Genomic DNA, 27,731 nt, shown 5'->3' on the forward strand with positions numbered 1-27,731 from the left:
CCTGTCCTGTCATCTGGAGCATGTGCAGTCTCTTTCCCTGCCAGCCCTCTACCTGACTCTCAGGAGTCTCCCATCTGCTTCTACTTCTGGCCTTCCTCCAGCCACAACAGCCAAGGCCATGTGGACAAATTTAGTCAAGTCACATGCTCTGAACAGAACTCACTCGGCCACCCAGACCACCACACAATGGTCATGTCTCAGTCCGCCTCTATGCTTGCCTCCCTCAGCCACAGCACGTGGCCACCTTTGTGGCTTCAACACACAGATTTCATGGCCAGTTGTGCTTAGGAAGTTCTGGGTACACATCTTCCCTAGTAAATGTATCGCTCGGGGCTTCACTCAAATGTCCCTTCTTGACTGACAGGGGAGGCTTAAGTGAGCCCAGGCCCTCCAGCCAGGCTTTAGTGTGGTGTCTCAGCTGTGGCTACATTAGCAAAACACACAGGGAACCAAGGGAGATAGACACTGGGCAAAGAGCTCCTCAGGCATTGTGAGAGAAATCACAACTCAAGAGCGCTACAGACCTGAGAAAGTCAGGTGGAGTATCTGCCTGGATAGAGGAATGTCTGAGCTCCCTCTGGGGCAGGAAGAAGTTCTCAAAGAGCTGAATAAAGGCAGTGACCCCCATACTGCTGAGTGATGCTCCAGTCACTGAGGCCACAGACTGTGTGGCCTGATCTACCTGGAAATGTCCAGAACAGGAAGAGCCACAGACATAGAGGGTAGATACGAATTTGTCAGGCTGGAAGTAGTGTGAGGGATCTTCCTGGGGTGGTGGAATGCCCCAAACCTAGATGGAGGAAATGGGCATACAGCTTGCTAAATTTACTAGAAACTCTTAACCAGCATGCTTAAAACAAACAGACTCGGTGGTCTATAAAAGTTATAAACCAATAAAGCTGTTCTGGCTGTTTGGGGGCAGTCTTTTTTAAAGGTAACCCTGGTGAGGGAGAAGCTCAGAGTTGGGCCAGGTGTATGGGTACAAGAAGGAGGAAGGGAAGGGCCATGGCCCAGGCCGCTCCCAGACTCAGCCAGGGGCCTCTGTGCTTTCCACAAAGTGTCCAAGAGAAGTGAGCTCTCGCTTGATGAGATGTTGTTATACTGGGGATGTGGTGGGTCCAGGGTTCAGGGCAGAAAGTGAGCTAGGGATACATGCCAGACAGATGATGCAGGGAGCCAGGTGTCCCTGAGCTAGATAGGGAAGATAATGACATGGGCAGGGGAGAGCTGGGATTCCAGAGGAAGGGACTCTACAGGTAGGAGCCGCTGTCAGGAATCAGACTGGGAATGGTGAGCTGTGAGCTGTAAGCTGCCTGCAAGTTTAGATCCAAGCTAGATGGTGGGACTAGGAGCTTTAGCTGGGGAGCCAGGCACTGTGGACCCAGACCCTCCACTGGGGGCCTCCCCATTAGTGACTTAGCTGGAACACTTAGTCATTAGCCCAAAATTTAATGACAAGTGTTATGATGCTGTAGGGAACAAGGGAAAGGGTAAGCCACATGGAGCCACACCCTCTGTGGTACATCTTAAACAACCCAGAACAAACCTGCCTGACATAGAAGGAAAGTGCCATCGTGCCTCACAGCCCCCACCACGCAGACCAGCTGCCTGTGTTCCAAAAGCACAGACACCATGAGCCTTGGAAGAAGTGCCACATTCTCTACTCCCCTGGGGCCAAGAACAGTGTTCAAATGGCTGGTCAAGGAGATTAAGTTGGGTGCCAGCCTTCCTGCACACTTTCGCCATGGATGGCCACCCCATGGTCCTTTGTTCTCAGCCACTGGACAGGGACATGGGTTCAAGCGTCTTCACAGTAAGCTGAGTTTCCCTGGTATTCAAAAGCACAATAAATTTTATATCTGAAAAGCCAGCCTGACAGTCACCTGCCTGTGACCAAAAGCACAAGACGGAGATGACGGGACTGTGCCTGGAGCTCCAGTTCAACCTCACGGACAAGCACAATGGTCAAGGGTATTTCTGAGTCAGGCATATTGGATGGACCACTCGGAAGCAGGTGACGGATAGATGGGGGCTGATGTGAGGTGGGGGCGGGGGAGGCAGGAGATGGAGAGGCAGAGACTTCTAGGAGTGTCAAATCTGGAGCAGTGGCTTTGGGGAGGGACATGAGTGAGACAGGGACAGAGAGAGCCAAACAAAGAGAGAGGACAGATGAACTGCAATAAATAGTCTTTAAGAGGGTCAGGGTGGTAGCTGAAAAGCTCTTTGCTAAATGAAATACCCCATAGGAAGATACATCTATGTCATAAATGGAAGTACTAATTAAGGCAAAAGGGGCCAGCCTCGTTTCCCTGCAGCGGCTGCCAGAAGATGAGCCACGGTGGCCGGGTGGAGGACATGGGGGTTTTGACTAGCTTTGGCTGAGCTCCTGGTGCCAAGTCTGACTGGAGGTTGAGGGGCTGCTGCTGAGAACCCTCAAGCCCTGCCCCCCCATACATACAATGCTCTTCTTCCACCTCCCTAGGACAAAGGTGGGTTCAATCAGTGCTGCTGTGCTGCTCAGCCACAGCCAGCGCTGTACCCACTCCCTCATTCGCCATTCTCCAAAAATATAACAGAAGAGCCCACTTCACTCGGCATTGATTTGGGCACATGCCACTTTTTAAAAGGCCAAGTTGCATGGCCAGTGCCAGTAGCACACCACATTTGGAATGATGCAAAACTATGCTTCGACATGCACCCGGCACCCTTCGCCAACTCCTGCTTGTCCTCTAAACCCACCCCCCAAGCCCTGCTCAGCCAGGGCTCTAGGGCGCTTTGTCAACACTGCCCTAGGCTCTGCTGGCCCAAAGCTTAGGACTCACTGGAGTTGTGATCTCAGAAATAGCAAGCAACAGGAGGCAGCGGGGCTGGGCCTTGGGGGTGGGGGGCAGTGAAGGACAGTCCCACAGCCTCTCCAAGCACCACCACCCAGTGTACAGGCACTGGGGCCCCCTGGGGCAAGCTGGCTGGCAGCTCTATGCAGCTCCTCTGGGCAGGATTCCAGGAACTGTGTCATGTCCCCAGCTAGACGGAGGACTTAGCCCGCAAGGGACGGCATGCGGGAACAATGTCCGCTCTGTTGCTGACAACTCATACCCGTGGGAGTGCCTGTCTCTGCCTCCAGGGGTTTTGTTTGTCTTGAACAAAATGAAGTGAAATGGTCTTCAGAAAGTTCCAAAACTGATTACGCTCCTGAGGGGCCCTTCCGGTTACAAAGTGCTATTGCAAGTCCAGTCTTCAGTAGAGGTGTCCAAGGTATCCCTTCCCAGCATGCCCGGTAATGCCAGTGGGTGCAAGCAGATGCAAGACTTGTGGGAGAAATAGGTCTGCATCACGGTGAAGGTCACCAGCCAGGAACTGGTCAAAGCAGGCAGGAAACCTGGGCTTGCAGATGTCAGTGCTGGGGCTGCCCAAGCTATATCTTACTGTACCTACACTCAGAGTCCTGTGAACCTTCCCCAGTCACCTGACCCATCCTGGCTGCTAAGGAATACTATGGCAGCAGGGATAACTCAGTGGACCTTCCAGGGTAGAAGCACATGCGAAGTGAAAACAGTAAGCAAGACCACGGTTCCAGGACTGTTTTCCACACAGGCTGCTCACCGGCCACCTTCCCATACTGAGTTCCATGTGTAAACCAGGTCTGAGTACCTGGCAGTCAGTGGACGCATCATGAGCCTTTTGTTCTGGGTGTTTTTAGACCCCAGACCATCTGCTCTCCCTCTCACCGGCTCCCTTCTGATCCTCCATATTCCTTCTACAGATTGGGATGTTTGCTGCTATGCTATTCACAACAGCTTACTCATGTCAGATGTATGAATAAAGAAAATATGGTGTATATATGCAATGGAATCTTATACAGCCATAAAGAATGAAAACATGACATTTGTAGGAAAAATGGATGAAACTGGAGATTGTTTTGTTAAGCAAAATAAGCCAGACTCAAAAAGACAAATATTGCATGCTTTCTCTCATATAAACAATCTAGATTTAAATGTGTGGCGGGGTGGGGAGTAGAAAGGGTATTGTGAGTGGGGAGAAGATGGAGGCTATTTGGGAGGAGGAAGGAGACCAACAAAGAGGTAGAGGGACAGGGAAGGACAGTTGGAGGGATAGTGGGGGGAAGGTAGAGGTGAGGGAAGGTAGAGGTGGGACAGGGAAGAAGAGTGAGGGGAGGGAGAGGGGGCAGGGAGGGATGGGGGAGGTAGAGGGGGCAGGGAGGAACAGGGAAAGGTAGAGAGGGCAGGGAGGGATGGGGGAAGTAGAGGGGACAGGGAGGGACGGGGGAGGGAGAGGGGGCAGGGAGGGACAGGGGGAAGGGAGAGGGGGCAGGGAGGGACAGAGGGGAAAAGAGAGGGGGCAGGGAGGGACGGGGGGAGGGAGAGGGGCAGGGAGAGACAGTACGAGTGAAGATGAATAAGAACAAAGTTTAATGGCATGTGTTAAGAAAATGTCACAAGAAAACCCACTTCTTTATGTGTTATCAAAAAAAAAAAAAACCTAATTAAAAACTCCAGCACATCCTGAGTCTCCCTGGCGACCAGGAGGGAGCAGGCTGTATGGTTCTGTCTCCTCCCAGCTGTGGATCCTGAAGGTTCCATTTGAATACCTGAGATGCTGGCCCTCTCCGTAGATGTGTTAACTAAGATGCTCAGACACACTACCAAGCTCAGGGTTGCTACAAAGATACACAGAACCCATTCAAGACCTTAGTGTGGTATTTGTCATAAGGTCAGCATTCAGGAAGGCACTCAGTATCTTTTGGTATAATTATGGCACACTGGGATTTCTCCTGTGTGGGACATACCTACAGGGATGAGTTGTGTCAGGATCAGCTCAAGGTAAGACTGCATCCTGCCTGGGTGGAGTAGGCCCGCCCATCCTGGGGACACACCCCAGCATGGAAGGGGTGTACTACGGTCTGTACCTGCCCCCGGCAGCCTAACCCTCACTACCTCCTCTGTCCTCCCAACTTTGATCTTCAGGTCCTAGGTCTGCACCCTGGAGTGCTCTCACAGTCCACAGCATGCATGGCTATGTCAATAAGCAATTCTGGAAAATAAAGATTTACCGCTTAAAACACTCTAATGCAAGGATAGCTTGAATGGGTGGCAGGTCAAGGGCTCTCTACTTTGGAGGCCATCATGGAAATACAGTCTCTGGGAACCTAGTAAGTCAGAATAAATGATCCAAAATGCAGAAGCCAGCCTAGAAAGTGCCCGGAGGAGTCTAGGGCATCACAGGACCTATCCAATGAGCTGCAGAGAAGCAGAGAAGCAGAAGGCTGTGGTAGAAGACGCGTCTCGCGCCTCTTCCCTCTCACTGAGGCTCCTTTCCCTTCCTTGGGTGGGAGACAAGGTTATGGAACCAGCTGTTGGGAGACCCTTTAGACAGGGCTCTTCACGGAGTGATGAGGTGGGGGGGGGGGTCCATCCGTGAGGATGAGACTAAGTCTCTGGTCAGGGGACTTCCCAAGGAAAAGCATTTAAAATAATCTTTAGAGAAAAAAGAAAGGAGAGATGCCTGCCCCCACCCCACCCCCACATCTTTAATGTGTAAAGACAGACAGACAGACTGATATACCTAACTTTACAAGAGAGCTGAGAGGATTCACTCATGTGCTCTTGGATCCACAGGGCAGAGCTGCGGTCACTTGGCTGGAGTGGGGTGGGGAGGGATGGCCTAGGCAGCAATGAAGGCAGAGAAGGGAATGGTGGAGAGAGAGCCAGCCACCTTCTGCTGAGTGAAAACTCACCCCATAGAGGAACAACTGTCTTAAGAAACATTATACTCAGGAGGGAAATAATCAGACATCAGAACATGTGCCAAACAACAGCTCTGGAGAATACTTGTCAGAAGCAGTGTGGAGCGATGAAAACTGAAGAGAGTCAGCCAATCAGAGCTACTCCAGATCAGAGAGTCCTGGGGACAGACCCGTCCAGACAAATGCATGACACAGAGACACCAGAAAATTCAACAGAGAGAGGCTGAGATGCAGACATGGAGAAGAAAGTCCCAGAGTGAGGCTAGCTGGTTCCTCTGACGTAGACAGGAACAGGTTGGCAATACAGGATATGGCACAGAACACCAGGAAACTGCCTTGCGAGGAAGGACAAGCAAATCCACATTTCCAGGAAGGACCAACAATAACCACTTCAGGGCTGGAGGGATTGTACTGTTCTTGCAGGGGACCTGAATTCAGTTCCCAGCACCCATGTCAGGCAGCCCAGCTCCAAGAGGACTGATGCCCTCTTCTGACTCCTCCAGAATATGTTCGTGTTCTCTCTATCTATCTATCTATCTATCTATCTATCTATCTATCTATCTATCTATCTATCAATCTATCTCTATCTCTATCTCTATCTCTCCACACACACATACACACAATTCAAAATACAAATTTAAAAATAATAATAAACACTTTCTAGGAGCTAGGGAGCAACTCATCCCCGGGCTCTGCCCTCAGCACCACAGAAACCAAATATGGTGGTCATGCCTATAATCCCAGGACTTGGGATCTGGAGGCAGGAGGATCAGGAGTTCAAGATCTTCTTCAGCCACTTAGTGAATTCAAGGCCAGCCAGGGTTGTGCGAGACCCTATTTCCAAAAACTTAACAACAACAACCAACAGTTGTAGTCTAGTGGCTGAATCAGGAGGAACAATTTGGGCCCCGAACTACGAAATAGAGGATAATGAACATCTGAACCAAAGGTGACAGAGGGACATTTCAAAATGCTGTCGCCCTCACTGTTTGTGGGCTCTGCCTGGGAATAAGCCAACCTAAGAGAACTGATTTACAATTCCTAAATACTTTCTTTTTCAGATGTGAACAAAGCAGGAAAAAAAATCTTAGCTGTACACACACACACACACACACACACACACACACACACACACACACACCCTCTAGTACCCTGGTGGCAGCTCTTGCTCTGTAAACAGGGGTCCATACTGCCACATGTTCTATGCTGTGATTTTCACATTTTTTTGTGTAAGTTGTTCTGGAGATTCCTCCCCCACCACACACACCCCTCCCCATACCTCCACACCCCACTTAAAATAGACTTCCAGGGCCAGTGGGATGGCCCAGTGGGTAAAAGCACCTAACACCAAGACTGATGACTTGGGTTTGACCCCTGAGCCCCACGTGATAGGAGAGAACCAACTCCTGCAAAGTTGCCCTCTGACATCCACATAGAAACGATGTGTGCACACAGGCTCACGCATGTACAAACACACACACACACACACACACACACACACACACACACACACACACACCATGCAAGCATGTAAAATTAATTAATTTGTTGATAAATAGGTTTCCAGTAGGGTGCTAAAGAGCTAAAGCTCAGGAAGGCTGAGCTTAGGAAGACACGGTGTCCCATGGGTTTGGGTTCCAGCGCCACTGGCCCTGAGCTCAGCATCCATGCCTCAACCTCAGCATGAACCACAGTGTCTTCACAGAGCAGGCAGACCACACATGGAGGCCCAGGAGGATGTTCCCATTCACAAGGAGGCTCTGCCTTCAGCAATGAACTCTGCCCAATGCACCGGTACATAAAACAGGAACCTGCCAAAGAGAAGGCCGCTGCAAAGTCCTCTGACCTTTCCTAGCATTGAGGTGGGAAGAGAGTCAGGGTGACTCTGGGGTGCTTGGGTGCAGGCTGTGCTGAGTGTTAAGTAAGATATGCGATGTCTGCAAGCAGAGCCCTTACCAGAAGAAGAGGGAAAACCAGCCGGGGCATGGGGTGGGGGTGGAGGGAGGGAAGTATGAATAGCCAGTTACTGCTCATCAAACCCTCCAAGGCCCAGTCTGCAATTAAGTGACCCTCTAAGGAAGCTGGGGAACACAAGAAAGTGAAACACTTGCCAGTTCACCCTCTCCATCCCTCACTTTCAAGACAGAGGAGGATGTGGAGGACCCTGGGAAAGGCCTGGCTACCAAGTGAAGGAACCTGAATCCCCAAGTGTCTGCATGGATGAGAGCCTCCCATCTCCTCTCCCCGTGGAGAGGAGGAAAGGGGCGCTGATCCAAGAGTCTGGGAGTTGGAGGGTAAGTTCAGTTCAGCAATCAGCTTCATTTATCCAGAAGTGGCCCAGGAAAAGCACAGCCAAAGGGGGAATCTAACGGGAAATAGGAAAATCTATCCCTCTTTGTGGGTGTAATAATGCTTCCCTCTAGATGTCCTTGGACACCATCTTTCTTGGAGCAACAACAAAAAAAGATGAATGTTCATTGTTTCCTCACTGGCTTTTCCTCCATTTAAATTCAAATGAATAATGTCAGAGATGTTCATTAATGAATAGTGTGTGTGTGTGTGTGTGTGTGTGTGTGTGTGTGTGATCCACACCCACGCAGCCCTCCCCACAGCCTGTCTTCAGGAGCTGGGTAATGGCAGCTTAGAGAGATGCCACCCCACCTCACCTGCTTTACCCGCCACCCACTACCCTAGCCCCCATCTCCCTCACTTCACACTCTACTGCCCCACTCCCACCCCCATTACCCCTCTATCCCATCCCCCAACAACTCATCTCCCATCTGATTCACCTTATTACCCTACCACTCAATCCCCCACCTCCACCCCCCCATCACCCCACTACCCCACTTCACTTCCTTCACCCTGTCATCCCAGAGCACCTCCTCACCACTTCTCCTGGTTTGTAATTAAATGGCATTCCCTCTTGTCACAGACACCCAGACACGGAGCAGATTCTCAAAAGGCCCTTGCATGACCCTGTGTCATGCCCCAGCAGAGCCAGAGCCCGATAGCCCAGACCAGCAAAGCACCAGCAATTCACATCCCTCCCACCCCTCATGAGGACTGAAGCTTATCTCTGCTGTGAGCTTCCAGCTTCATCAGAAAAGCCCCAAGGAGCTGAAGAACAAGGAAGAAGAAAGGCAGAGAAAAATGGCAAAACACCAGGCCCAGGAACCTCCCGGGAAGTCCCATCTAAACACGGCATCCATGGCCATCTATCACATCTAGCTTGCCTCTGCTCCCCAACCCAAGCAGCAGAAGTCAACATCCTCAGGGAGCAAGCCCATCCCCAGGGACAGAGCAGGATGATCAGCATGGGCAAGCTGTGGCCCGAGGATTTTGGGGACACCCAGGACTGGGCCCAGGACTGAGGGACAAGCAGGTAGTGACCAGAGCAGGGTAGGGAAGTGAGGTACACTCAGATCAGGCTCCCTACCTCCAGGAATGGGAGGGTACAGGCTGTCTACATGAGCTGTGAGCAGCGGAAAAGAGGCAGCTGGCTACCTCTCTGCTGAGGCATCCTAAACACTGCTGGCTGATGCGCTCACCACTGAACTTCATCTATAAGACTAGGGATGGCTCCTGTGGGCCATTTGCTCTGAAGTCTGGGGCCTAGAGGCTTGACCCAGCAAAAGGTGCTTACTATGGCCTGGACGTGGCTTGAGTATCCCCTTAGGGTTCTAGGCTTCAGATCTAATCTCTATCTCAAAGTATGAAAAGTATGGGAACTAAATCCCATGATGATGTTTGGAGGTAGGACTTTGGGGGAGCAATTAGAATTAGGTGAAGTCGAGTGAGGGGGGATCCAACTGTCAAATCCTGATAGTTACGGGAGAATAGGGAGAAACATCAGACAGAAGCATGCACACAACCCCCCACTTTTTGCCTCTGACACCCTGGCTCACCTTGGGACTCTGCTAAGTAGGAAGCCACCACCAAGGATAGCCTTTGACCTTGGCCTTCTAGAACCAATGAGCCCAAATAGACCTCTTTTCTTTATAAATTTCCCTGCCACAAGGTTCCATTATAGCAATGGAGAATGAATGGAGAGTGCTCAATGAATATTGTAGGCTGCAGTAGGACGGAAGGAGGGGGGCTGGGGGTGAGAAACATCTTAGACTACACGGGAGCACAGGTCTGGAACACCAGCCTGCAGGCCCAGGGTGGGCCAGAGCCCCCCACAGTCACCGTTGAAGCCACAGTTGATGCTGGCTAGACACAGATCCGAACAGAGCGTGGAAGTGCACGCTGCTGCACTGGGGGGTAGGGGGGGCTCACCGTCTGCTGCAGATCCTGGATGAGGACTCGAATCACAAGGGTGTTGCCCTGGCTCTCCTCCATCTTCACGCCGCCTGGCTTCTCTGTGGTGGCCCGAATTGTGTCATAGATGGTCTCTTCTTTGGAGCTGTCTGACTCTGAGCCCATGGAATAGTCGGAGAAGCTCTGGGCCATCTCGTCCTCACTGGATGTGGGGCTGCGTGGCATGGTGCCTGGATCTCTGTGAAGGAAAGAGAAAGGAGAATAAATAAATACGAACCCAGGGGCCCATGGAGACTAGTTCGTGAGTCTGCCAATGTGACCGCCAGTCCATGGCACCCACGTGCTTGTATGTCAGACCCCTAAAGGTGGAAAGAACTGGGCACATCCCTCCTCCTCCCTTGGGCCTGGGCAGAGGCATCAGTCAGGACCAGAACCAGGGAGGTCCCTCACACTGTGCTGAAGCTTCTCTGAAGGAGTTCCCGCTGGCTGCGGCAGTGGCCACGACTATGGGGATTTACCGGGTGGCCGCAGTGGCAGTTTGAAGCTGCCCACATTGGAGGAACAGCTACCTCTGGTTTTTCTTTGAGGCCAGAGTGGCAGCAGGAGGGGGAAAGAACGCAGGCCCCGGGTCAGGAGGCGGCAAGCTATGCTGTAATAACCCCCTACTTCAAACACAGAGTGGCTAGCGGCATAGAGTAAAAATAGCACAAAAAGACGAGGATAGCCTCAGAAAGATCATTGCCAGGTCCAAGAGCAGAACAGAGACCCAAGTCTTGAGCAGGCTGAAGCCAGGAGAATCAGGGGTCCCCAGAGGAAGGAGCTGGGGAGCCCCTTCCTTGGAGCTAATGCAGAGACAGCTCCAGTGCAAAAGCCCCGGCTAGGCTGTACGTAGACAGTTAACTCAGAGCAGGGCCTTAAGTGAGCACCAGGAAGACCAACACGGGCCAGGTGTGGTAGCACACACCTCTAATGCTAGCATTTAGGAGGTGGAGCCCAGAGGGTCATGAGTTCAGAGTCAACCTCAGCATAATGAGTTTGAGGTCAGCCTGGGCTACAAGATAGGGAAATAAAAGCAAAGTAGCAACAGAACCCAGGAAAAGTCATTCCTGTATCTGGTGACTGCAGAGGTGACACTGCCCCATCTCTAAGATAAATGCTTAAACTGGGGGGGTTCTGAGGACCAGGAAGGGAAAGTACCACACCATACAGCAATTCCACCTGTATGGAAATTCTGTCCAGGAGATGAAGGCCATGTAGACTGGGATGCCCTGGGCCAGTGGGGATGCATGATCACCCTCATCACTCTGGCACTGCCTGGTCAAGCTGTGGTACCCTCTGTACATGGGCTCTAAAGCTCTGAACAAAGGAAACCTGATCTCTGCATGGATGACCCCAAACATGACTCCAAGCAAAGGGGACGAAACTTGCCGAAAGAGTCACACAGCCCCTTGTTCCTGCAGGTGGAAAGACATGGGACAGTCCTACAGACAGATGGACAGATTCACAGGGCACCGTGGCAGGGAGGCATCAACAGTAAGGACGTCTGGAACCTCAGAAGGCACCTCTCAGGAGAGTAGAGTTAGGAATGCCCACGCCCAGGGCTATGCGCTTGCTGGAAGAACCCAGCCTCAGAGCACAGATGTCCACCCTGTAAAACCTCTGGTAAAGCTGGAAGCACAAGTGTCCGTGCTGTGTGTTGTAGTTTTCTTTCCCCAAAGGTCCACTTCTAGAAACAACTTTGATAATCATCATCTAGAGGACAGACCGTCCAGGGGAACCCACATTACAGGCTGCTCCGAGTGGCCTCTATCCAGCACTCCCCTCCCCGTGCTGGCCACCCCAGACTGTCACCCGAGATCAAGTCCCTTCTCTCCTCTTCATTGTTCTTTTGCACAGATGCTACCCCAAGCTGGAGCTCCAAACAAGCCTTTGAGTCACTCTTCACAGAGGCTCAGCCCAGGATGAGTAGGTGTGGGCTGCTGTGTGAAGAGCATTTTCTCCTGGGGATCTGTCTTTTGTCACTGAATGCACAGAGCCACAAAGCAGAGAACCGAGAATAGCAGTGAAGGGGTTTCCCTCCCTACAGAAGGAGAGGGAGAAGGAAGGAGGGAGGGTGACCAATGGATGACGGATGGAGGGAGATGTGGGTAGGTAGGTGGGTCGGGGGATGGATGGATGAGATGTGAATAGCTGCCTGAGTCAATGTGTGCATAGATGAGAGGTAAATATGGATGAGATGATTGAGTTAACAGATGGATGGACAGCTAGATGGACAGATGTGAGGACGGGTGGATGGATGATGTGAGGACGGAAGGATGGAGGAGGGATGATAAAGGATAGGTAGATAGGTGAGTGGGTAGGTGGATTGTTGTGTACGTGGATGAATATATGAATGGCTGGGGTAAGTGAGGATGCAGATGTGTGAGTGTCTAAACGGAAGAAGGCAGGAAAGTGAGGGGAGAAAGGAGGGAGAGGTGAGCATCAGATACCTAGCAAGGTTCTTCATAACACAAGGTAAATCCACTGTCAGTTATTCACACTGGTGTCTGCGAGGATGCCAGTGCATGGGAACCCAAACCAACTGTCCCCAGTGCTCCTTCATGTCTGTCTATGAATGAAAGCACACTCCCCACACTCCAGTGATGTACTACCGTTCTGCACAGGGAGAAGGCAGCATCAGGCTCCAGCAGGTGCACCTTCTGCCCATCATGTGTGCCAGGGTCACCATGTGCAAAGCCAGGTATCCTTCTGGCCTCATAACTTATTGGCACACAGTAGTGTCACTCACAGGGACATGATAGATATCAGCATAGGCACTCAGACAGTGTTCCTGAGTTGGGGTACTCCAGGGGGGCCCTCTTATCTAACATGACCACCACTCTGCATTCTCTGCAGGGCTCAGGAGAACAGTCGGATTCAAATACACTGTGTGCTGAGACTGTACCTGAAGGGTTCAGGGGTACCCAGGCTCCTTTCTCACTCCCCAGTCCCTCAGCTGACAGTGAGTTTCAGAAAATTTCCAAACATGGTTGTCTCCACATGGACACACCACAATGTCCGCCTTCCTCAAGGCCTCAGGCTACAGCTACCCCAGGCCCAGTCCTGGCCTACCTGGCCACTTCAAAACAGCACTGGGCTGCAGCTGCCCTATAGCTGAGGCAGAATCCACAAGGTTCACCTAGCCCCACCCTTCATCACCTCTGCACACAGCAAGGCCACTAGCCCTCACCATCAGGCACCCTGGGGTACCTGCACCAACTTGCTGGCTCTGTTAACCTTGAGCCTGGGCCGGAGTTTGAGACTCTCTTCCCAGGTGACTTTAGATAGTATCAAGTTGATAATCAAAGTCAACTACCACACCTATACACACATACATAGACCTGGACACACACACACACACACACACACACACACATTTAATTAAAAAGAAAAAGAAAAGAAATGCTTGCCAATGCAGAGTTGTTATACAAAAACCCAGATATCTGGCATTTTTCCTGTCATCAGGGATGCAGCCCTAATATGTGACACCAAAGGATGGAAACGAGTGGCAGTTTTTCCTGGGGCCCAGTAGCCCCACAGGGTCCTCAGAGATCATCAGAAACCCCAGGTCACTTGACTGCACCCCTAGGATCTTCCCACTGAGGCAGAAGCCGACGTTCCCCACTGGACCTGGCAGCGTTTCCTCTGGGGCCGCACTCTTGCCCAGCCCACCTGTAGGAACACCCTCAGCAGTGAGCCCCCTCAACCAGCCAGGAAGGTTTGTAAGTAAAAATTCCCGAGTTCACCCTCAGTTAAAATCTCAGGGCAGGGCAGGTCATGGTGGTGCATGCTTTTAATCCCGGCACTTGAGAAGCAGAGGCAGAAGGATCTCTGTGAGTTCCAGGCAATCTGGTCTATACAGTGAGATTGTGTCTCAAAATTAATCAATCTATCTATCTCAGGGCAAAGGAGTCTTCCTGTATTCACTAGCTGAACAATGTTTATGATTCCTGCCAAAATCCTCTCAGCCACACAAGGATCCAGAAAGGCACCCGAGGTCCAAAATCAAAGGACCCAGCTAGCCCGACATCTCAGTTAGGAACCGACTTCAAAGTAACTTTTTAGCATTCACTTATTTATTCATTCACCATCCCTTTTTAGACATTTTATTATGTGTGCCTGTGAGTACAGGCACATGAGTACAGAGCCACATGAATGCAGGTGTTCATGGAGGCCAGAAGAGGACATCGGAGCCCCTGGAGCTGGAGTTCCAGGTGGTTGTGAGCCGCAGGGATAGAACTCTGGTCTTCTGGAAGAGCTCGCTCTTAAGCGCTGAGTGAGCTCCCCTTTCAGTCACCACCTGTGTGAGAGTTAGCAGGGATCAAACCAGACCCGATATTATCACAAGATAAAGATCCCTCACCCCCAGGGATGCCAAACTGTTTGGGGTTTGAGAATAATTGCACACACATAATGAAACATCCGTGGATGGGACTCAGGTCTGAACATGAATTCATTTGTGTGTCATATGTACGTAGCCTGGTACTGATTTTGTATACCACGGCCAAGTGCACCCATGTTTCATCTACAATCCATGTCTTAATGTTTCTGTTCAGGAAGGTTTGGATATCAAAGTGCTTTGGATTTATGGGTTTAAGGGGTGCTCAACTTGTGAGATAATTATGCACTCTGTGTCATGATTTCCACCCAGGCCTCTGGTTCTGAGGAAGCTATTCAACTCTCATCCTGGCTGTGCAGCCTTTTCAAACACACCAGTGCCAGGCCAGAAATGCTTATTTAACTGCCTCACCATGGCTACTGCACTTTAAACGTTCTCAGGTGGCCTAACAAGCATGCAGGCTGACAGCCGTGGGTGGGAATCACGGGTCCTCATTAACCTTGAACTAACCCTGTCCTCTAACTTCACTGCAGCTTCACAGACCACACGGACACAGCCCAGCTTCTCCTCAGAGGGAGAGAGGCATGTCTACACTGTTTGGGACAGCAGAAGGATGACAGAGTTCACCATCCCACACAGACCTTCGGGGCATGGGGCAGCTCCCTGGTATGGGGTTTGCTGCTTGGGGGCTGTTTTATCAGTAAGTGGAAGGATCAATAAGCAATTGGAGAGAGGTCTCCGCAGTAAAGAGCCCTGGCCCAGGTTCAGTTTCCAGGATCTGGAAACTGAGCAGCTCATGACCATCTAACTCCAGTTCCAGGGGATCCAGCGCCCTCTTCTGGCCTCCATGGGCACCAGGCACGCTCATGATGCACACACATACAGGCAGACAAACTCCTTACATATTAAATAAGTGGCAGAATCTTTTGCTAATTTGTGTAAACATAAAAGGCCAAGGGTGGCCCACCAGATCCTTTCAGCTCCAGCTCAGCCTTAGGTTCTGTTGCTCTGTTTGAAAGCAGGAAAGGGTGAACGCCCACCTTAGCCAGACTTCATGGAAGCCTGTGCTGGAGCATAAGGGAGCAGCTCGGCTCCCTGAAGATCCAGAGTACAGTGCTCAGATACACAGAGGTGGGATCGTGCGGGCGCTCACTCAGGGGTTGTCAAACGGCTGTACTTGTGCACATAACCTCTTGGCACATGTGCAGTCTGCTCTTTCTCTTGCATTCAACATGGGATCTGTTCATGCATGTTGGGTTCCTTTGTGCTGGGTTGTCAAGAGATGGTAGAGGGGGCCGAAAAGAAATCCCTTGGCATAATCTGCCACCTGCCAGATCTTAGTAGTGGTACTAGCAGCTGGGGCAGCAGCCTCAGTAGTGGTGACAGCAGCCGAGGTGACAGTGGGTAGAGGTGGCCACAGTCATAGCCGAGGTGACAGTGGGTAGAGGTGGCCACAGTCACAGCAGAGGTGACAGTCGGTAGAGGTGGCCTCACGGCAGAGGCAAAAGTAACAATAGCTCGGTTGGGCCCAGGAGTTGTGGGGGCTTCTCAACACTCCAGGCTTGACACAAGGGCATACACAGCACAGGGTGGCCCAGCTGCTTGTGGCCAACAGGACATGGGATTGTGGGTCCCATCGCATACATCACTGTCAATGACCCCTGGTGGAATGGTAGCACCTAGGGTGGTCTCTGCTGACAGCATGCGGGAAAGAGATAAAGATGCCCGCACACTGGTGCCACAGCACCAGGGTGGACTGAGGTCAGAACGGCCCTGCTGCAGCTCTGCCAGCCTGCGTGGGCTACACAGCTGAGTTGTTCACCATGCAGCCAGCCTGCTCAGCCACTGCCACCAAGGGTTCCCACCATAGCTGCACAACCTGCTGGGCTAGACACCCGGGGCCTCTCTGAGGATGAGCAAGTAAGCAAGCTCTCTCTAAAACAACCCGTGTTTGAGTAAAAGAAGAAAAAATAACATGTCTGGGGAGGTCATGGAGCCTTCTGTACTGACAGGCGTTGGTTTGGCCCAGTGGTTCCGGCTCCTGAGGCTGCCCCGCTTTCAATCTCAGCAGGGACAGAGAAAGAATATGGGCCTGGCATAGACAGATGTGGCTGATGAGCAATGGCTGCAGCTGGGTTCCCAGGCATCCAGGAACAGGTCAGAGGCAGAAGCTGATGCTGGGGAGCGAGAAGGGCCTGTGCTCCATTGACTCCATGTGAAAGGGAGCACTCGTCCTTGGCCCTAGCAGACAGCACAGCTCCTTGTCAGATGTGAGAGCCCATTGGAGCCTGAACAGCCCAGGCCAGCTCTGTCCCAGCCTGGAGAGCAGATGAGATGTTCCAGTCTCCCAGAACTCCTGCCCTTGAGCAGGTGGAACACAGGAAGCCCCTCTCTAGTGCATTCCACTCCCAGCTGCCTGAAACTGCATCCAACAGCTTGAAGCAGACACCTGTGGCCATCTCTATTCCCCGACCCCAACCCTGATCACCTCCCCCCCATCAGGCCCAACCTGGCCTCTGACCGGCCCTCTTTAAATCTCACTTAGTAACTGTGTCATTTCAGCTTCCCAATGAACCCACACGTCCATGAGTACTTCAGTGTGTCTGATTTGCTGCTGTCCATCCATCACATGGGATACAGTGAGCATTCAGTGGACACATGCCAGGCAGGAAGTAGGGTGGAGTTGGCAGAATGCAGTGAGGTAGAGATGGACAGAGCATGGACCCTGAATCTGCCCCCAGTGGAGTGTCAACTCCAGCTACCACCAGCAAGCAGAGACAGAGCCCAGTGTCCCAGACCCTTGGGAATGGTTTAGGTCAGATTTGGGTCGAAATGAGACAAGTAGCAATGTTGGAAACGTACCATTTTAAAAGCTCATTTTTCAGGTCACTTGCAGCTGCACCACTCATGGGCTGCAGGGCTGGAACTAAGCCAGAACTATGAGATGAGCTTAACCCCAGGTCTTCTTTCCAGAATGAAGGAGAGTGATAAGAATATTTATGACGGGCTAAAGTCATAACCTGACTCCAAAGACAGAGCTAACAGCCCAAAGTGGGGAGAATAATGAAGTGGGGTTCCCCAGTCCAAACCATTTCTAGGAACCTCTTCATCCATGAGGACACCCCATAATGTACCCTCATGCTCACTTGGAGGAAACACACATAAGCAAGTAGGTACCTAAGACAGGCTCCACCAGATATGTCCTCAGAGGCCCAAGGCTGGGTCCAGAAGTGGGGTGACTGGAGGAAGAGCCAGCTGAGCCTCACCACCAGGGTCTCTGCAGGAGGGTCCTGAGATCCCAAAGCCAGAGACCTGACCTGGAGGGTCTTGACCCTAATGAGGAATGTGATGAGCAGCTCCGTGGGAACAGCAGACACCTGGCCGCCTGACAGGGGCCTGGGCAAACGTTAATGGTTAACTCCGAGGCAGGGCACAGGGCAGCTGAGCACATTCACTTTCAGGCTTGCAGGAAACAGAAGTTGCTCTGTGAGCACCCTGCTAGCTCCACGGGGCACGGTTACACTAAACACGCACTCATCACTTATCCTCTCTCAAACAGAATAGGGTGCCTTGCATTTTGTCTGGCTTCATTCTGGGGACCAGGGGCTGTTTTTGGTCCCTGGATCCCCTCAGGACCAGACTACAAAAGAGGTTGCTCAGAACCAGAAAGCAGGCAAGGCGAGGCAGAGGAAAGGTGGCTTTGCACCACCCTGGGCAGTTGCTTTGAGTACAGCCATTCTCTCCAGAGTAAATGCAGAGCTGTGGGCTCCCAGGCCAGTAGGGTCAACACTCAGAGTGGGCCTCTTACACCAGCCATGCTGGGCAGCTATTAATAAAGAGAAAAGAAAAACCACCGCGGAGAAGCAATTTCCACAACGATGATGCATTTTGCTACTAGTGTTCCAGGAACATCTAAAACCTAAAACTGCCTTCTTTGTCCCCTGAACCCCCTGACTGGCAGGTGCATACACTTTTCTACTCAATTCACGTACAGGGGCATCAAAGCCAACCTGCAATGGAAGATCCAGACAAAACTGTCCAGGCAAAGGCTGCAAAGCCTTTGGGGGATCAATTCATAAGTCTTAGGGGTTCACAGACCGACCTCCAGTTTAAAATGCACAGAGGAGAGGTCTCCTTCCAGAGGGAATATCAAAGCCACGGGGTGAGCGATTTTATTGTGTGGCTTCTTTTGCGCATTCAAATGTATGAAATTTGAATTCATTTATTTAAAGCCGGGAGACCTTCCCTTCCCAAGCTGCCCTCAGGGCTTTGTTTAGATATTTAAACCTAGGCCAAGGTCACAGTACAGGATAGAGGGCAGACTCCCTGGGAAACCTGGAGAACAGAAGTCAAATTTGCCAAGAAGAGCACTAGCTCCCTGGGGACTGAACTCATTAGAGAAGTCAGGGATCAGTCACACAGGGGTCAGACGGAATCAGGGGACCTTGTTGAAAAGCTCTACCCACTGCCCCTCTAATTCTCCAGAGAAGCAGCCTGGTCTACCTATCCAACCAGAGCACCATGGGTGCAGCTGAATGAAACCCGTATTATGGCTGTATGTTGATCCATCTTGAGTGTCTGCTAGATGGGACTTAGAATCACCATGGAGACCAACTTCTGGGCAAGTCTACACAGGACTTCCTAGATTAGGTGTTTTGAGATCAGAAGACACACCCTAACTGTGTGCTTAGGTTCTAGACTACAGAAGCATGTGACCAGCTGCCTCCCACTCCTGCTGACATGCACATGCCTGCCTTGCTATGGTGCAAACCCAAGCAAACCCTTTCTTCATTAAAATGCTTCTTGTCAGGCATTTGGTCACAGCAAAGGTAAATATAACCAACACAGGATGTGTTCCCCACTGTGCAAGATTCTAGAGTGGTGTTTGCCCTGCTGCCTAAATCCTCTACTGCACAGGTGAGTACACTCTCTTACTTGCTCACTCTGATGACATGAAGGCGGATCTTCCTGGAAGACATAGACAGAAACCTCCAGGCAACAGTTGAAAGTTTGGGAGACCAACTCTAAAAACTTAGGAGGTCCACAAACTGCCGTCCAGAGGTCTGTGGATTGAGTAGGCTGAACTGTGTGCTTCCCCACATTCCTATGTGGGAAGCCTACTCTGGTCACATGACTTGGATAGTCCGCTTTCAAAGGGTGGTGTAGGAGCTTTGAACAGAGCTCAGTGGCAGAGTGCCTGCCTGGGTTCTTCCCTGAGCACTGCAAAACCTAAGTAAATCAAGTATGGTACCATCAGTCCTGGTTCAGTGATGGTGAACTCCTTTTCTTGTTGCTGCGGCAAAACCTGACAGAAGCGACTGAAAGAAGGAAGGATTTCCTTGGCCTCACGGTTGGAGGGCACAGTCCATCATGTGGGGAAGTCACGGCAGCAGGCGGGTGAGGCAGCTGGTTACATTGTATCCACACTTGAAGAAGAGCGATGAATGGTTGCTTTTTCCTTTGATACATTATAGAATCCCAAACCAGCTGATGCTGCCACCCACACTCAGGGTCTGACCACCTCAATGAGTTCCTAATCTAGGAACCTCCTCACAGATCTGCCCAGAACTGTGATTCTATGGTGATTCTAAATCCCATCAAGTTGACAGTCGAGATGAATTGTCACTGAGGTGGAGTTTGGACACATTTACATACCAAATGGAGGGATGGCTGTGTGAGGGGCAGCTATAAAACTCCATTAGCAAGAAAAGGAGAGAGGCTCAGGAGGAGCCAGACCTGGAACACCTCCATCTCTCACCTTCATCCTCCAGGATGTGCGACAGTGGATTCCTATTGTCTACACCACCTGTCCGTGGTACTCTGGAATGGTACCCCACACCATCACAGCCAAAACACTGGTGAAATGCTCAGTGAGAGGGTGCCTTGAACATGCCCTTCCCTTCAGCCTGCCCCTCTCTCCCAGTGACTGAGCTGCTGATTTCAGACTACCTAGTGCTAGGATCTCAGTTCATACACACATGCTCTCTAGTCCGTCTCAGGTCAAGTAGGTTTGGGAAACACACCTGGAATGAGTATGCATGTCTGGGTCCCTCTGTGACCAAATCACCTCAATGTTTTGCAAGGAAGCTTCTCAGAGAACAGCTAAGACCCCCTCTTCCAAGGCTGCCTGGACTGGGCTGGCTTCTCCCTGGAACCCACAGACAACCTGCCCAGCGGGAAGGTAAGCTGCCTGACTGCAGCCAGCGTCTTTGAAGGCAGGTGCTGTGCTCACATGACAGCGGTGGTAAGGAATCTGAAATAGCTCTTTATCCAGGAGAAAGAGATGGTGGGGACATGATAGTCACACAACAACTGTGTGTGTGCATACATGTTCATGAATGTGTACATGTGTTGTTGGATGTGTGTCCATGTGTGGGTGTTGGTGTGGAGGCCAGAGGTCATGTTGGATATCTTCCTCAGTAGCTCTCCACTTTATTTTTTGAGGCGGGGTCTCTCTGCTCACTGATTAGACTAGACTGAATGGCCAGCAAGCTCCAGGGATCCTTCTGTGTCTTCCCCTCCAGTGCTGGGACTACATATGTGTGCCCCCATGCCTAGTTTTTTAAATGAGTCCTGTGCTGTGGAATAATGCTTTTGTACACTGGTTTAATAAAACACTGATTGGCCAGTAGCCAGGCAGGAAGTATAGGCGGGATAAGCAGACAAGGAAAATTCTGGGAAGAGTAAGGCTGAGTCAGGAGACGCTGTCCTGGAAGCAGCATGTAATGGCACACAGGTAAAGCCACAGAAAATGTGGCAACATACAGATGAACAGAAATGGGCTGAGTTTAAGTGTAAGAGCTAGTCAGTGGAAAGCCTGAGCTAATGGCCAAAGAGTTTTAATTAATATAAGCTTCTGTGTGTTTACTTGGGGGACACGAGTTGGAGAGATTTGTCCCAACCGCCAGCCAGCCGGGACATAGGAAGACTTCAGCTACAGTCCTGGGAATACAAGGTCAGGTCCTCAGCTTTCATAGCAGGCACTCTGGCCCCTGAGCCATGTCTCCAGCCCTGAAACATCTTCATCATGTCAGACTCTATGGTCTAAGTCAGAAAACACATGCTGCCAGATTAAACTATTTCCACTAACCACCACTGCCTAAGGGATCCACCACGCTGGCCTGGTTTGTTCTACTAAAGGTCTGGAGAGTTGGCTTCTCAGAAAGATTCTAGGTCACCTGGAAAGAAGGCGGGGGAAAGGGTGCTCTCATTGTCCTGGAAGCAAGTGCCATTCCTGGTTGATATCAGTAATGGGGCGACCCAGGTGGTTGCTCTCATCCTTCCTTGGCCAGCATCGGGGCAGCCTCAGACAGTTGCTCCACCCTCTTCTCCCCCACCCCCGATAATGGAGAGTACAAACTGTGCTTCTCCTCAGGTCCCAGTCAGCTTTTTTCCTGGCCCTTACTGCAAACAGATCCTGTGATACTCAGCTTTTGCCCTGGCCCTTACTGCAAGCAGACCCTGTGATACCCAGCTTTTGCCCTGGCCCTTACTGCAAGCAGACCCTGTGATACCCAGCTTTCGTTCAGGTTTGTACACTAGCTTCTTGACAGCAGAATTCAAGAGTTCCAGAGCCACAATGCACCCTGCTCTTGCCTTCTGCATCACACACCTGGACCATCACGGAACATTGCTGCAGAGCTGGCCCTCATGGTTGGGAAGGAACCACAAGGTAAAGGCTTCCTGGAAGAGATGGAGGAAATGACGTAAAGAGCCACAGGCTGTGAGTTCTCCTGCAATGCTGCTCAGTCTGCAGCTCTCAGTCCCGTGTCCAGCAAGCCCCTGTGTCCAGCAGGCATAAGAAGTCCAGGCCACAGTCAGTCTTCCATGGACAACAAAAAACAAGGGATACCTCCATCAAAATCAATCCCTTGTAATGCTGGGGAGCAGTAAGTCCCCTAACTTGAACAGAACCTCTGAGACACAGCATCACCAGCACACAGCAGGCAGAAAAGTGAACCCCCTGCTCAAGGATTGAAGCTAATGGAAGTAATCATTATTTCCAGATAATTACCTGCTCTGCATTGAAAGCCCGAGAGAATCTAAAGATAAACTGAACTAGCAAAAATAAAAAAGTCACCATGTCAGCCAGGTGAGAGATTAACATACAAAAAGTAACGAGTGACAGAGAGACACCCACCCAGCCCTGGTGACAACACCAGGAGTCACTAAAGGCACCAGTCATGCTTTGGGTACGAAATGTAGCCACAGACTTGTGTTTGAACACATGGACCAACCATCATTGGAACAGTAGCACCCCAGCCGCATTTCTGCAGCATCTGGCCTGGTTAAAGTACACTGACATTGACCGGGGACCTTGGCTACAATAGAGGAAAAGGCAGCCTCATTGGGCTCTACTCTAGGCCCAGGTGCTAGACCAGTACAGTGTGACTCATTAGCGGAGACCCCAAGCAGAAGGGCCACCTCTGGGACCTCTACTACAATCATCTCCACACGATAGTCACTGCCCCTGGGGCCTGCGGCTGATGCTCCTTCTAAACCACAGTGCCCAGAGCTGAGTGAGGTTCCCAAGTTCTGGTCCCAGGTACACCATACAACAAACTTACAGATAGCTATGAGCTGGGGAGACAGCTCAGTCAGTAATGTGCTTGCCACATAAACATAAGAATCTCAGTTCAGATCCGCAGCACCCGCATAAAAAACTGACCATGGTGCCATCCATGTACCTGTGATCCCAGCACTGGGTGGCAGGGGCCGAGATGAGAGGATCCCTGGTGTTGGCTGGTCAGTTGATCTAGACCAGTGGTTCTCAATCTTTCTAATGCTATGACCCTTTAACACAGTTCCTCGTGCTGTAATGACCCACAACCATCAAATTATTTTCATTTCTACTTCATAACTGTAATTTGCTGCTGTTATAGATTGTAATGTAGATATCTGTGCTTGCCAATGGTCTTAGGTGACCCCTGTGAAAGGGTCGTTCAGCTCCTAGAGGGGTCGTAACCTACAGGTTGAGAAACACTGATCTAGACAAATTATGAGTTCTGGCTTCAGTAGGAGACAGTGTCTCAAAAATTATGGTTGAGATAGATAGAGGAAAACACCCAACATAGACCTCTAGACCCCACATTCATACACAAATGCACACATACATACATACACACACACACACACACACACACACACACACACACAGAGAAACGCACACATCAGCTTCAAAGGACAGAGAAGAGAAATGCCATTGGCATTTTAAGACTGAAATATGTGTGTTACCAAAGCACCTAAAATATTAAATAAGTATTTGAGTATTTGGACTCACACAGCTCTGTGCAGTTCTTAATGCCTCCAAAAGCCAGAGTCAGCCCTGGCACAGAGCGGGATGGCCCTCTGAGGGACACCAACTCTGGCCAAGACTGAAGAAAGCCTGCAGTCCCAAGAGCTCTGACTGCCAAACACAGGCCTACCTGGGGACAGCCCTGTTGTGCCTTAGGTGGGACTGTGGCTGCCCAACCTGCCATTATCAAAGCTTGATGACAGTATTTGTGTCAGGCTGGGTTTGGTTGATTCCTGTTATTCAGAGAGCAGTGGGAACCAGGATCCTCTGCAATCTGAACGCCAATGTTTTAGTTTTCTTCAGAGACTATGTCTGGAAAGTTTAGGACCCTCCAGCTGCAGCCAGCCATGTGCTGGGTCCTTGGTATCAGGCCCTAGGACGTGACCCAGCCCAGAAGTCTCCACACTGAACATCTTCAGTGTCCACAGCCTGGAGAGGGGAGTCAAAGCTGAGCCTGAGCCTGCCCTGACCTCTCCCTACGAAGTCTGGTCAGCCCACAGGCAGACTCCTGTCCAAAGACCTCTCTTCTCAAACGCCCCTACACTTTGTCTGCTGGAGGGTTCTCAGCCCTGCCTGAGACCTGGCCATCCTGCCTTGGGATGTGGGTTTCACTCTCCTTCCAGAGCCCTGCAGAAGAGAGAAGCTTGGATAACCAAGAGCTGGGGACATCTCCTCCACTTTCACCTTTTCTCATGAGTAGAGCCATGACATATCCTTCATAAACCAGTCCAGCCACTGCTGGGGATGAGCCTAACCCATGTCCACAGAGCATCTATGAGCCCATGGGCAGGAGCTGTGCTACTTTCTCACTGCTGTGGTAGAACACCCTGACAAAAGCAACGTTAGGGACAAAGGGCTCATTCTGGCTCATAGTTTAAGGGGATACAGCCCGTCATGTCGGGGAAGGCATGGCAACAAGAGCATGAGGTGGCTAGTCACATGGCATCCCCAGTCAGGAAGCAGGGAGAGATGAATGCTGGTGCTCAGATCGATTTCTCCTTTTTATAGAGTAGCCCATGGTGTGGTGCTACCTCCATTCAGGACAGGTCTTCACTCTTCAGTTAACCTAGTTTACATCATGCTTCACAGTCTCACCCAGAGCTCCGTCTCCTTGGTGATTCTAGACCCTGTTGAGTTGATAGCCAACATTAACCATCACAGGAGCCACTGGCCTTCTGTCCTCTGCTGGAGGCAGGTGTGCTGTGGGATGTTCTGTATGGCAAATGTGTTGCTGATTAGTCAATAAATAAAACACTGATTGGCCATTGGCTAGGCAGGAAGTGTAGGCGGGACAAGGAGGAGAATAAAGCTCCTCAGTGGAAGACTGAGTCAGAGAGACACTGCCAGCCGCCACGATGAGAAACAGCATTTGAAGATGCCGGTAAGCCACGAGCCATGTGGCAAGGTATAGATTAATGGAAATGGATTAATTTAAGCTGTAAGAACAGTTAGCAAGAAGCCTGCCATGGCCATACAGTTTGTAACCAATATAAGTCTCTGTGTTTACTTGGTCAGGTCTGAGCTCCTACCTTAGAGGAGGTCCCTGCTGAGGACCAGGTGACAGAAAGACTTCTAGGGAGTCAACACCTTCATGAAGGACATGACCCTTGGAGTCCCATGTCATCCTCTCCCTGTGTCCTTAAACATAAGGTGAAGGTCTGTCTAGGCAGCTTGTGGATACTGCCATAAAGGCCCTGGAAATGCACCTGTAGTCAATAGCTGTGAAGGAGGTACAAGCAGCAGAAAGTCTCACGGAAGGCACAAGCCAACTTCAGTCACCTCCACATCCTAGGTCTCATACCCACAGACTCAGCCACACTCACTTCAAAATGAAGATGGTGGCTGTCGGTAAAGTGTTTGCCATGCAAGCACGAGGAACTGAGTTCAAACCCCCAGAACCCACCTAACGCCAGGCCTGGCAACACACACCTGTAATCCCAGTGTTCCTTTAGTGAGATAGAGAATCCCTGAAAGCTGGTGGGCCAGCTATCCTGGAATACATACTGCAAACAACAAAGAGACCCTGACTTAACCAAGGTATGGGAGGGTGTGCTGGGTCTTATCAACTTGACACAATCTAGAGGGAATCTCAATTGAGAAAAAAACTCCATCACATGGTAAGTCTGTGGGGCATTTTCTTGATTGGTGATTGATGGGGGAGGGCCCAGCCTACCGTGGGCAGTGCCATCCCTGGGCAGGTAGTCCAGGGTGGCATAAGGAAGCAGGCTGAGAAAGCCAGGAGAGGCAAGCCATGAAACAGTGTTCCTCTATGGTTCCTGCTTCAGCTCCTGCCTCCAGGTTCCTGTTGGAATTCCTGCCCCAACTTCCCTCAATGAGCAACTGTGGTCTGGATGTGAAAGCCAAATAAGACAGCCAGACAGTGACAAGATGGAGGGCAAAGAGATATGACCACAAGTCAGGAAGCGCCTGCCACTTCTAAAGCTGGAAGAAGCAGCAAGTAGGGTTCTCTGTCCCCTGGGTCATGGGGTGGGGGCTGGGGGAGGCAGGAGGGACCATCCCCAAAGTCTTCAAAGAGCCCGGGCCTGCACCTGACTGCTTAAGTTCTTCAAACTTCTCATCTATGGAACTACAGGGACAGTAGTGTCCACAGCTTTAGGCCACTGATCTGGCTTGGCGGCCCCAGGAGACAAAAGCTCAAGGACCCCACCACAGGAGGCAGCTCATGAGACACTGCCACCTCATTTCTCCTCCATGATGTGTATGTGCCCACCTCACCCACCATCTCTCCAGAGTGAGAAGCAGCCACAGCACCTTCACCACAGCCACTTAGATAAGCTGGGAAGCCACTGTCTCGTCAACCTGCCACTGGGAAAAGGCCACACCAGAGGGACCCTGGAACCCCAAAGAAACAATGAATGCCCCTGTGTTCTGAACTTCCCATGGCACCTCCTGGGGTCCGGAACAAGACCTGGGGCCCCATTGGTCCAGCTGGGCCGCTGGGCCAGCTCTGCAAACTTTGCAGGCCAATGAAGGAAAGCCGAGATGGGCACATGAACATGGTGCTTGGCTACAGAGGCGGGATGAAAGGATACAAGGGCATGGCCTAAAAGCCACTGAGGCAGGGCGCGAGGTCCCAGAGGGCAGAGGTGCGTGCTAAGAAAAACAGCGAGCTTTCCCCTCTCACTAAGAATTCCCAGGAGTCGGAGAGTCAAAGTGGAAACATTCATTTTCTGCCCTTGCAGTCAGCTTAGAGAAAAGGCAGAAACGGCCGGCATGCTGCTGTTAGCCCAAAACAGTTCTTAAATTCCTAACTTCTTTGCCCTGTGAATCCCTCCCTGGCTGAGCTCTTCAGGGAGACACAATCTTTCTAGTGTCCAGTGTTGTCCCCTCCCCAGATTCCCACCCTGTTGGTTCAGGACACAAAGCCTTGTCTAATGTAAGTCCTGGGACTCAAGATTCCCCCTTTTTGATCTGTGGACTCAGTCACATAGCAGACTGCCTGTGACTTTTCAACCCTAGGATGAACTGAGAGCCTAGACATGCAGGCGACAGCTGCCAGCTAGGGAGGACGGGCCTAGTGTCCCCTGCTTATCTGTGAGTCTCTAGTTAGCTCTGAACATATCTCACACTGAAACTGGACCGGAATGATTCATGTCTTTTTGGACAGAGGAAGAGGAGAAGAGATGGGCAGAGGAAAGAAGAGAGATGGGACAAAGAAGCCTAATGTTGGGTAGGACAAGAGTTGGGGGGGGGGGAATGGGGAGGGATCCCCTCCTCCACAAGATGGAGTCAGTATACTGGGTTTAGCCTCTCACCTGATATGACCAATAAGCTGAAATAACCTCTTTTCAAATACAGGGCAGCATTGTAGGAAACAAGGTAAGTTCTGGATTATTCCAGCTTTTTCCCTAACCAGTTTCCAGACCACTGTGTGTAAGACCCCCACAGAGTGGAGGTATGGGTTAGGAGCACAGGGAGGCCAGATGACCCCAGGCCAGGGCACCATTGTCTTTGCTTGTATAGCAGCTGCTAAGTCCACCAGCTCCAGTGGAGAGATCCAGTCCCAAGAGCAC

General features: G+C 51.1%; 1 protein-coding gene across 1 annotated transcript in view; it reads right to left on the minus strand.

Annotated features, from left to right (window-relative positions):
* The window catches only part of LOC131903476 (SH3 and multiple ankyrin repeat domains protein 2-like), a 398,315-nt gene extending 388,066 nt beyond the window's left edge, over positions 1 to 10,249 (minus strand). The window contains exon 1 of the mRNA XM_059254102.1: positions 10,043 to 10,249. Coding sequence (XP_059110085.1) covers positions 10,043 to 10,249 — 207 coding nt within the window. The remainder of the gene's footprint in view (positions 1 to 10,042) is intronic.
* Positions 10,250 to 27,731: the final 17,482 nt, after the last annotated feature.

The sequence above is a fragment of the Peromyscus eremicus genome, chromosome 1 (genome assembly GCF_949786415.1).
Source record: "Peromyscus eremicus chromosome 1, PerEre_H2_v1, whole genome shotgun sequence".
In the NCBI taxonomy this organism is placed as follows: Eukaryota; Metazoa; Chordata; class Mammalia; order Rodentia; family Cricetidae; genus Peromyscus; species Peromyscus eremicus.